The following is a 12,324-nucleotide window of genomic DNA, read 5'->3' on the forward strand; positions in this document are numbered from 1 at the left end:
CTGTGGAACAATTAAACCTTATAATGAATATATATTGTTAATCTGTAGTCTAGGACCCTGTAAATGTAGTGGGGAAGGGATCTCATTGCCCTTCCCCTTCAATTAATATCACATAAGCATAATCAATGATTTTAATACGTCAAACATTTGTTTGCAGCCCCTATCATGACCCCAATAGTAGGTAGGTGGTAAAAATGGCCAGTATGGAGATTGATGGCTCCACCACTGTTTCTAACCCAGAGGCGCAACATCGCAAGACATCCGGGAACGCTTGCGAAGCAGACCAGCCCAGGATTTGGGGTTAGAGAAGGCAGTTTTTTATTTTTCTAATTTATTTCTTTATTATTTAACCTTTATTTAACTAGGCAAATTCTTATTTACAATGACGGCCTACCGTGGAACAGTGGGTTAACTGCCTTGTTCAGGGGCAGAACGACAGATTTTTACCTTGTCAGGTCAGGGATTCAATCGAGCAACCTTTCGGTTACTGGCCCAACGCTCTAACCACTAGGCTACCTGCCGCCCCATTTATAGTCTAAAACAACTATTAATCATTGAGAGAAGTGAAACATCATTTTCTCTGAATCTAAAGGCACAACGTCGTTGTCAGACGTAGTTGAACAAGCTAATACCCCAAATTCCTTTTCATTTTTGTCAAAACCAACTTTTATATTGAAGGAGTGTTTTTTAGATTTGATGATCTGCAGTCTGGCGCGAGACGACTGTTAGACCTGATGACGTGTTTCTGTGTATGAGCTTAGCTAGTCAACGTCGCCATGACAGCGCCTACAAGCGTGATCATAACACTGCACACAGATCATGTTGCTACCAGACCAGACCGATTCCTCTATCATGACTACCCTGGATTTAAAAAGGAAACGACTGGTGTTAGGAATATGATTACACCGATCTAGTACTTTTTAATCCATGAGTGAAAAATGTATTGTTTTATTACCTACAATATCCCAATTTAAATTTGACCCCTGTTCTTCTGCTATCTACCTCTCTCTTTCTCTCCCTCAATCTTATGTCCCTCCATCAACCTCTCTCTCTCTCCCTCCATCCTTCCCTCCTCTTGTTCTAGGTGGTAGGTAATCTGCAGGCCCAGGCTCTGTGTTCGTGGACAGCTAAAACAGAGAGCCATCTGAACTTCAGTAAGGAGGATGTGATCCGGGTGCTGGAGCAGCAGGACAGCTGGTGGATGGGGGAGGTCAACGGGGTTCAGGGCTGGTTCCCCAAAACATATGTCACACTCCTGGGAGACAATGACAACACCACTGCGTAAATACATACATACACACGCACGCGTACACACCTCCCCCACACACACACACACACACACACACACACACACACACACACACACACACACAGTGAAGGAATTCAGTCGTGTGTGTGTAGAATTCAGTCATATGTACTTGAACAGGCCAAATCAAAACAGATTACCGACCATTTTGAATCCCACCGTACCTTCTCCGCTATGCAATCTGGTTTCAGAGCTGGTCATGGGTGCACCTCAACCACGCCCAAGGTCCTAAACGATCGATAAGAGACAATACTGTGCAGCCGTATTCATCGACCTGGCCAAGGCTTTCGACTCTGTCAATCACCACGTTTTTATCGGCAGACTCAACAGCCTTGATTTTTCAAATGATTGCCTCGCCTGGTTCACCAACTACTTCTCAGACAGAGTTCAGTGTGTCAAATCGGAGGGCCTGTTGTCCGGACCTCTGGCAGTCTCTATGGGGGTGCCACAGGGTTTAATTCTCGGGCCGACTCTCTTCTCTGTATACATCAATGATGTCGCTCTTGCTGCTGGTGATTCTCTGATTTACCTTTACGCAGACGACACCATTCTGTATACTCCTGGCCCTTCTTTGGACACTGTGTTAACTAACCTCCAGATGAGCTTCAATGCCATACAACTCTCCTTCCGTGGCCTCCAACTGCTCTTAAATGCAAGTAAAACTAAATGCATGCTCTTCAACCGATCGTGCCCGCACCTGCCCGCCCGTCCAGCATCACTACTCTGGACGGTTCTGACTTGGAATATTTGGACAACTACAAATACCTGGGTGTCTGGTTAGACTGTAAACTCTCCTTCCAGACTCATATTAAGCATCTCCAATCCAAAATTAAATCTAGAATCGGCTTCCTATTTCGCAACAAAACATCCTTCACTCATGCTGCCAAACATACCCTCGTAAAACTGACTATCCTACCGATCCTCGACTTCGGTGATGTCATTTACAAAATAGCCTCCAACACTCTACTCAGCAAACTGGATGCAGTCTATCACAGTGCCATCCGTCTTGTCACCAAAGCCCCATATACTACCCACCACTGCGACCTGTATGCTCTCGTTGGCTGGCCCTCATACTCGTCGCCAAACCCACTGGCTCCAGGTCATCTACAAGTCTTTGTTAGGTAAAGCCCCGCCTTATCTCAGCTCACTGGTCACCATAGCAGCACCTACTCCTAGCACGCCCTCCAGCAGGTATATCTCACTGGTCACCCCCAAAGCCAATTCCTCCTTTGGCCGCCTTTCCTTCCAGTTCTCTGCTGCCAATGACTGGAACGAACTGCAAAAATCACTGAAGCTGGAGACTCATATATCCCTCACTAGCTTTAAGCACAAGCTGTCAGAGCAGCTCACAAATCACTGCACCTGTACATAGCCCATCTGTAAATAGCCCATCCCACTACCTCATCCCCATACTGTATTTATTTATTTTGCTCCTTTGCACCCCAGTACCTCTACTTGCACATTCATCTTCTGCACATCTATCACTCCAGTGTATAATTGCTATATTGTAATTATTTCGCCACTATGGCCTATTTATTGCCTAAACTCCCTTACCTCATTTGCACACACTGTATATAGACTTTTTCTACTGTATTATTGACTGTATGTTTGTTTATTCCATGTGTAACTCTGTGTTGTAGTATGTGTCAAACTGCTTTGCATTATCTTGGCCAGGTCGCAGTTGTAAATGAGAACTTGTTCTCAACTTGCCAACCTGGTTAAATAAAGGTGAAATAAATAATAACATATGACTGCTTGTTGTTACTGGGCACGGTAGTACTGGTCTTATGATAGAAAATATATTTTTTGTTTCATTAATGTCGTTTGTCTTGTCTCAGCCTGACGTATTCTCCCCCAGATGAAGTGGAGGCCTCAGATGCTGCTCAACAGGAAGGTACTCCCTTCTCTCTCTCGCCCCCTCTTGCTCTCTCGCCCTCTTTCTTTCTCTCTCTCGCCCTCTTTCTTTCTCTCTCTCGCCCTCTCTCTCTCTCTCTCTCTCTCTCGCCCTCTCTCTCTCTCTCTCGCCCTCTCTCTCTCTCTCTCTCATCCTCTCTCTCTCTCATCCTCTCTCTCTCTCTCGCCCGCTCGCTCTCTCTCGCCCGCCCGCTCTCTCTCGCCCGCCCGCTCTCTCTCGCCCGCCCGCTCTCTCTCGCCCTCTTTCTTTCTCTCTCTCGCCCTCTCTCTCTCTCTCGCCCTCTCTCTCTCTCTCTCTCCTCTCTCTCGCTCTCTCTCTCTCTCTCTCTCTCTCTCTCTCTCTCTCTCTCTCTCGCCTCTCTCTCTCTCTCTCGCCCTCTCTCTCTCTCTCTCGCTCGCTCTCTCTCTCTCGCCCGCTCTCTCTCTCTCGCCCGCTCTCTCTCTCTCTCGCCCGCTCTCTCTCTCTCGCCCCGCTCTCTCTCTCTCTCGCCCGCTCTCTCTCTCTCTCTCGCCCGCTCTCTCTCTCTCTCTCGCCCGCTCTCTCTCTCTCTCTCGCCCGCTCTCTCTCTCTCTCTCGCTCTCTCGCCCGCTCTCTCTCTCGCCCGCTCTCTCGCCTCGCTCTCTCGCCCTCTCGCTCTCTCGCCCTCTCTCTCTCTCGCCCTCTCTCTCTCTCGCCCTCTCTCTTTCTCGCCACCTCTCTTTCTCGCCCTCGGTCACTCGCCCTCGTTCTCGCCCGCGCTCTCTCTCTCTCTCGCCCTCTCTCTCTCGCCCTCTCTCTCTTGCCCTTTCTCTCTCTCACGCCCTCGGTCACTCTCCCTCTCTCTCTCTCGCCCCTCTCTCTCTCTCTCTCGTCTCTCTCTCTCTCTCTCTCTCGCCCTCTCTCTCTCTCTCTCGCCCTCTCTTTCTCTCTCGCCCTCTCTCTCTCTCGCCCTCGTTCGCTCTCTCTCTCTCGTCCCTAAAAACATGTCCTTCTGCAAAAGCACTCTTACCAGATTCAGTTCTTGTTGGGAACATTATAAAATACAGTTCTGCCTTCTCAGATGGTAATGTCCATGACTCTGTAGTGAATTGTGTCATCCAATAGAATGTCTCTCTGAGAGGTGATGTTTTGTCTCACCAATCAGAGTACGTGGCGCTGTACACCTATGAGAGCCCAGAGCCTGGCGACCTGACGTTTAGAGAGGGTGATGTGATGCTGGTGACCCAGAGAGAGGGAGAGTGGTGGAGCGGAAGCATTGGAGACCGCACTGGAGTGTTCCCTTCCAACTACGTCAAACCCAAAGAGAACGACGTAAGACACACACACACACACACACACACACACACACACACACACACACACGTCCTTGACTTTAACTTGTATCTGACCTTGGTTCTCTAACTTGTTATTTCAGACATCCAGCAGCTCAGGACAGCCAGGACAGCCTGGGAAGAAGCCAGGTGAGTCAACTGGATAAATGTATATCCACACTCTGTTCCTTTCAACTTCCTCTGAATCTGAAGTTACTCTCTGTGTGTGTGTGTGTGTGTGTGTGTGTGTGTGTGTGTGTGTGTGTGTGTGTGTGTGTGTGTGTGTGTGTGTGTGTGTGTGTGTGTGTGTGTGTGTGTGTGTGCACGCGCGCAGAGATAGCCCAGGTGAGCACTGCCTACACAGCCACAGGAACAGAGCAGCTCAGCCTGGCAGCAGGACAGCTCATCCTCATCCTCAGCAAGAATTCGTCCGGCTGGTTGCTCGGAGAACTGCAGGTTGGCTGATTGATTGATTAATGGTTGTTTTAGACTCTAATGAAACAAGGCAATATGATTTTGACTGTGTTGATTTACAGTTATTGAATTAAGATCTAATCTGATTGGTCAAAAAATACTGATTAGTTGGAAAATATCAGAATTAGGTTTCCTGTGCAGGCAGCCCAATTCTGATTGTTTTCACTAATTGTTTTTTTGACCAATCAGACCAAAATTGGGCTGCCTATCTAAACGCAGCATTAGATTGATACATTTGGTTAAATGGTTGACTGATTGATCTCCCTCGGTCTCTAAGGCGCGAGGAAAGAAGCGTCAGAAGGGTTGGTTTCCTGCCTCACATGTCAAAATGCTGGGATCCAACAGCGGCAAGTCCACACCAGCACCTCTACCAGGTAACATACACACACAGGAAACACACACCTTTAGTAGGTAACAAAAGTGAATGTATAGTTTACAAGGAGGCTGGTGGGAGGGGCTATAGGAGGACGGGCTCATAGTAATATCTGGAATGGAATCAATGGACCGGTATGAAACACATCACACGTATGGAAACCATGTTTGATTCCGTTCCATTTATTCCATTCTAGCCAATACAATGAGGCTGTCCTCATATAGCTCCTCCCACCAGCCTCCACCGCTTCACACCTCATTCCCCCCCCTCCTTCTCTTGCTCTCTCTCCCCTCCAGTGTGTCAGGTCATTGCCATGTACGACTACAAAGCAGCCAACAAGGATGAGATGAGCTTCTCCAAAGGTCAGATGATCAGTGTGTTCGACAAGAACGACCCCGATTGGTGGAAAGGAGAGGTCAATGGGATCACCGGTCTGTTCCCAACCAATTACGTCAAGATGACCACCGTCGACTCCGACCCCAGCCAGCAATGTGAGTACATGACTATTTTGATGTTTTTCCAAAGACGTCATTTCTCAAAGTGGAATGTTCACAAGACAGGGTAGGCAGATAGACACACACAAGGTACATCCCAGTATACAATACAGGGTAGGCAGATAGACACACACAAGGTACATCTGGCCACAACTCTCTGACCTTCTACCTGTGTTTTTTATGGAGTGGGTAGACGTTATCCTTAACCACAGATCTAGGGTCAGATTACCCAACCCATGATGCTAACTTTAACCATCAGGGGGATGAAATATACTAAACAAAAATATAAACACAACATGTAAAGTGTTGGTCTCATTTTTCATGAGCTGAAATAAAAGATCCCTGATATGTTTCATATGCACAAAAAGCTTATTTCTCTCAAACATTTGTTTACATCCCTGTTAGTGAGCATTTCTCATTTGTCAAGATAATCCATCCAACTGACAGGTGTGGCATATCAAGAAGCTGATTAAACAGCATGATCATTACACAGGTGCACCTTGTGCTGGGGACAATAAAAGGCCCAAAAATGTGCAGTTTTGTCACACAACACAATGCCACAGATGTCTCAGGTTTTGAGGGAGCGTGCAATATGCATGATGACTGCAGGAATGTTCACCAGAACTGTTGCCAGAGAATTGCATGTTAATTTCTCTACCAAAAGCTGCCCTCAACATAATTTTTGAGAATTTGGCAGTACGTCCAGCCGGCCTCACAACCGCAGACCACATGTATCCACGCCAGCCCAGGACCTCCACATCCGGCTTCTTTACCTGATCGTTTGAGGCCAGCCACCTGGACAGCAGATGAAACTGTGTAATAAAGCCCTTTTGTGGGGAAAAACTCATTCTGATTGGCTGGGCCAGCTCCCCAGTGGATGGGCCTGCCTCCCAAGTGGGTGGGCCTATGTCCTCCCAGTCCCACCCATGGCTGCGCCCTTGCCCAGTCATGTGAATTCCATAGATTAGGGCCTAATTAATATATTTCAATTGACTGATTTGCTTATATGAACTGTAACAAATTGTTGCATGTTGCGTTGTATCTATTTTTGTTCAGTATAACTATCTGACCCTGTGTCAGTGGTTAGGTGCAGTTTCTACCTACTCTCTCTTCAACCTACTCAACTCATTACTCAACTCTATTCTAATGGGCTCGTCACAGGCTCATCTCTATTCTAATGGGCTCGTCATAGGCTCATCTCTATTCTAATGGGCTCGTCACAGGCTCATCTCTATTCTAATGGGCTCGTCACAGGCTCATCTCTATTCTAATGGGCTCGTCACAGGCTCATCTCTATTCTAATGGGCTCGTCACAGGCTCAACTCTATTCTAATGGGCTCGTCACAGGCTCATCTCTATTCTAATGGGCTGGTCACAGGCTCATCTCTATTCTAATGGGCTCATCACAGGCTCATCTCTATTCTAATGCCACAGCTAACTCTATTCTAATGGGCTCGTCACAGGCTCATCTCTATTCTAATGGGCTGGTCACAGGCTCATCTCTATTCTAATGGGCTCATCACAGGCTCATCTCTATTCTAATATGCTCGTCAGAGGCTCATCTCTATTCTAATGGGCTGGTCACAGGCTCATCTCTATTCTAATGGGCTCGTCACAGGCTCATCTCTATTCTAACAAGTCTGTCTCAAAATACAACACTGCCCCTTTAAGACAAAAAAAAGCTCTTTATGTGACTCGCCTTTCAAAGATGTCTAGAAATGTATAAGTTTTCTGCTCTTGTAGGAAGCAGTCACTCCCCTATTGCTGACTAAAAATTATCTATAACTGGGCTAATAACTCACTAACTTGCAAAGGATATGAACAAAATGTCCACACTTGGCTACATGCAGCTCAGCCAGCATACACCATCAGCGCATCTACTCACGGCCGTTCATGCTGTAAACACAGTCCAGTTCAAAGTAAATGACACAGATCCATATATGGCAATGGTCAATTTGCATATATGCCTACTGCAGCTCTGATTGGTTTTGCCACACCAGTCTGTGTAGAGTACGGGCTGAGTCATGCATGTCAATGCAATAGAATCCTACTCCAATGTGTTCTGCCTACAACCAAATCTCTTGCATAGTTTGTTTTGGTATGTCGCATTGAAAATGGCTAATATTGCTTTGATTCGATCACAATTGCCACAGTAAACGGAAACATTTGATAGTGTTAACAGGGAAAACTCACCAACTTTTTCTGAGTCAAGATCACTTTGAGTCTAAATGCAAGCAGAAGCTACCACTGAGATTTTGTTTTTTTTACATGACTTAAAAAACGTTAGCTTATGCAATATTAACTAATTCAAAACAGTACTGTAGCAATGAGGTTTGTGCAGTAAGCTACAGGCCCAATACATTATCACTGCATATTGGCTTTGCTTGAATTGCATTGATGTTCGGGCCATTTAAAAATATACACTGCTCAAAAAAATAAAGGGAACACTTAAACAACACAATGTAACTCCAAGTCAATCACACTTCTGTGAAATCAAACTGTCCACTTAGGAAGCAACACTGATTGACAATACATTTCACATGCTGTTGTGCAAATGGAATAGACAACAGGTGGAAATTATAGGCAATTAGCAAGACACCCCCAATAAAGGAGTGGTTCTGCAGGTGGGGAACACAGACCACTTCTCAGTTCCTATGCTTCCTGGCTGATGTTTTGGTCACTTTTGAATGCTGGCGGTGCTTTCACTCTAGTGGTAGCATGAGACTGAGTCTACAACCCACACAAGTGGCTCAGGTAGTGCAGCTCATCCAGGATGGCACATCAATGCGAGCTGTGGCAAGAAGGTTTGCTGTGTCTGTCAGAGTAGTGTCCAGAGCATGGAGGCGCTACCAGGAGACAGGCCAGTACATCAGGAGACGTGGAGGAGGCCTTAGGAGGGCAACAACCCAGCAGCAGGACCGCTACCTCCACCTTTGTGCAAGGAGGAGCAGGAGAAGCACTGCCAGAGCCCTGCAAAATGACCTCCAGCAGGCCACAAATGTGCATGTGTCTGCTCAAACGGTCAGAAACAGACTCCATGGGGGTGGTATGAGGGCCCGACGTCCACAGGTGGGGGTTGTGCTTACAGCCCAACACCGTGCAGGACGTTTGGCATTTGCCAGAGAACACCAAGATTGGCAAATTCGCCACTGGCGCCCTGTGCTCTTCACCGATGAAAGCAGGTTCACACTGAGCACATGTGACAGACGTGACAGAGTCTGGAGACGCCGTGGAGAACGTTCTGCTGCCTGCAACATCCTCCAGCATGACCGGTTTGGCGGTGGGTCAGTCATGGTGTGGGGTGGCATTTCTTTGGGGGGCCGCACAGCCCTCCATGTGCTCGCCAGAGGTAGCCTGACTGCCATTTGGTACCGAGATGAGATCCTCAGACCCCTTGTGAGACCATATGCTGGTGCGGTTGGCCCTGGGTTCCTCCTAATGCAAGACAATGCTAGACCTCATGTGGCTGGAGTGTGTCAGCAGTTCCTGCAAGAGGAAGGCATTGATGCTATGGACTGGCCCGCCCGTTCACCAGACCTGAATCCAATTGAGCACATCTGGGACATCATGTCTCGCTCCATCCACCAACGCCACATTGCACCACAGACTGTCCAGGAGTTGGCGGATGCTTTAGTCCAGGTCTGGGAGGAGATCCCTCAGGAGACCATCCGCCACCTCATCAGGAGCATGCCCAGGCATTGTAGGGAGGTCATACAGGCACGTGGAGGCCACACACACTACTGAGCCTCATTTTGACTTGTTTTAAGGACATTACATCAAAGTTGGATCAGCCTGTAGTGTGGTTTTCCACTTTAATTTTGTGTGACTCCAACTCCAGACCTCCATGGGTTGATAAATTGGATTTCCATTGATTATTTTTGTGTGATTTTGTTGTCAGCACATTCAACTATGTAAAGAAAAAAGTATTTAATAAGATGATTTCTTTCATTCAGATCTAGGATGTGTTGTTTAAGTGTTCCCTTTATTTTTTTGAGCAGTATATATATATAGGCTATATGATCACACCGGTAATAGATCCGTTGTTGTATTACTTGTGAGGCACATCTGAATGAGCATACATTTACATAATTAGCTTTTTATTTGTATTTTACTGGGCTGATGGTGCCTGTATCTGATGGTCAGTCTCAGCGGAGGGAGAGAGCAGCAGACTGATGGTCAGTCTCAGCAGAGGGAGAGAGCAGCAGACTGAGGGTCAGTCTCAGTGGAGGGAGAGAGCAGCAGACTGATGGTCAGTCTCAGCGGAGGGAGAGAGCAGCAGACTGAGGGTCAGTCTCAGCGGAGGGAGAGAGCAGCAGACTGAGGGTCAGTCTCTCAACAGCCCTCCGCTCTCCCTTTCCTACATTGACACTGACCAAAAAGGGACACTGTCTTCCAGACGATGGCAAAACTCGAGTCGCCCCGCATTATTTCTGACTCATGCACAAATACATGTTGTTACTCCTATGAACAGAGAAAGTGAAATGTTCCTCGATATTAAAAAAGACCCAAGCAGCTAATAATAACAACACAAGCCTATAGATACACTTTCCTACTCATTCATTAATGCTGCAGTGTTGGTTGTAGCGCTGAGTGGAAGTAGGGAGAATGTGCATTTTAATAGCCTATTAAAGTGTTGAATACAAAGTATTGACAGTGCTGAGTAAGAACTTAAACTCACTCATAAAAACAGCAGTTCTTTGCTGTATTCGTTGACAGTCTCTCTCTAGTCGGGGTTTTAAACCTTTAGAAATCTCACGATTAGAAATCTCACAGCTACGATACTGCAGACACAGTCATCTGAGCCATCTGATTGGCCAGCGGCAGGCCTATAGTGCACTTGATTTGCTTTCTGGGCCTGCCGGGAAGGCACAGTTTGTACCTCCAGACATGAAATGGTTCAAAATGGCAGCAGTTGGCCTACCCGGCATGTAGAGCAGCTGAATTCGTTTTTTTTACAGAAATGTAGTGAGATCGACTGGTTGGTGACCACAGCTCTAGAAAGTTGAGTGAAGTTCAATCTCGTAGACTGACCTTCCCTTAAATAAATGAAGTTTAATCTCGTAGACTGACCTTCCCTTAAATAAATGAAGTTCAATCTCGTACACTGACCTTCCCTTAAATAAATAAAGTTTAATCTCGTAGACTGACCTACCCTTAAATAAATACTTTTAATCTCGTAGACTGACCTGAACTTATTTAAGGGTAGGTCAGTCTACGAGATTAAACTTTATTTATTTAAGGGTACGTCAGTCTACGAGATTGAACGTATATATTTAAGGGTAGGTCAATCTACGAGATTGAATTTATTTATTTAAGGGTAATCTCGTAGACTGACCTACCCTTAAATATATACGTTCAATCTCGTAGACTGACCTACCCTTAAATAAATGAAGTTTGAACTCTGATTCCATTCATCCAGTAGCTCCATTCCTTTGGTAAGTCTTCCCAAACAGATTGTCTTTGTATGGGCTTAGTGTCTGTAGACGAGAGAGAGGGCAGGAGGGATAGAGAAGGAGAAGAGAAAGGGGACAAGGTACAGGACTGAAGAACACAGGTTAGAGGGTGGGAGAGAGGGGAGAGGAGAACACAGGTTAGAGGGTGGGAGAGAGGGGAGAGGAGAACACAGGTTAGAGGGTGGGAGAGAGGGGAGAGGAGAACACAGGTTAGAGGGGTGGGAGAGAGGGGAGGGAGAGAACACAGGTTAGAGGGTGGGAGAGAGGGGAGGGAGAGAACACAGGTTAGAGGGTGGGAGAGAGGGGAGAGGAGAACACAGGTTAGAGGGGTGGGAGAGAGGGGAGGGAGAGAACACAGGTTAGAGGGTGGGAGAGAGGGGAGGGAGAGAACACAGGTTAGAGGGTGGGAGAGAGGGGAGGGAGAGAACACAGGTTAGAGGGTGGGAGAGAGGGGAGGGAGAGAACACAGGTTAGAGGGTGGGAGAGAGGGGAGGGAGAGAACACAGGTTAGAGGGTGGGAGAGAGGGGAGGGAGAGAACACAGGTTAGAGGGTGGGAGAGAGGGGAGAGTAGAACACAGGTTAGAGGGTGGGAGAGAGGGGAGGGAGAGAACACAGGTTAGAGGGTGGGAGAGATGGGAGGGAGAGAACACAGGTTAGAGGGTGGAAGAGAGGGGAGGGAGAGAACACAGGTTAGAGGGTGGGAGAGAGGGGAGGGAGAGAACACAGGTTAGAGGGTGGGAGAGAGGGGAGGGAGAGAACACAGGTTAGAGGGGTGGGAGAGAGGGGAGGGAGAGAACACAGGTTAGAGGGTGGGAGAGATGGGAGGGAGAGAACACAGGTTAGAGGGTGGAAGAGAGGGGAGGGAGAGAACACAGGTTAGAGGGTGGGAGAGAGGGGAGGGAGAGAACACAGGTTAGAGGGTGGGAGAGAGGGGAGGGAGAGAACACAGGTTAGAGGGTGGGAGAGAGGGGAGGGAGAGAACACAGGTTAGAGGGGTGGGAGAGAGGGGAGGGAGAGAA

General features: G+C 47.4%; 1 protein-coding gene across 1 annotated transcript in view; it reads left to right on the forward strand.

Moving 5' to 3' along the window:
• Positions 1 to 12,324, forward strand: part of LOC106611341 (intersectin-2-like) — a 115,667-nt gene that overhangs the window by 46,806 nt on the left and 56,537 nt on the right. Inside the window, 7 exon segments of the mRNA XM_045723678.1 lie at positions 1,085 to 1,281; positions 3,145 to 3,200; positions 4,345 to 4,511; positions 4,615 to 4,660; positions 4,845 to 4,966; positions 5,262 to 5,358; positions 5,654 to 5,848. Of these exon segments, the coding sequence (XP_045579634.1) occupies positions 1,085 to 1,281; positions 3,145 to 3,200; positions 4,345 to 4,511; positions 4,615 to 4,660; positions 4,845 to 4,966; positions 5,262 to 5,358; positions 5,654 to 5,848 (880 nt within the window).

This window comes from Salmo salar, chromosome ssa09, assembly GCF_905237065.1.
Source record: "Salmo salar chromosome ssa09, Ssal_v3.1, whole genome shotgun sequence".
NCBI classification, from domain to species: Eukaryota; Metazoa; Chordata; class Actinopteri; order Salmoniformes; family Salmonidae; genus Salmo; species Salmo salar.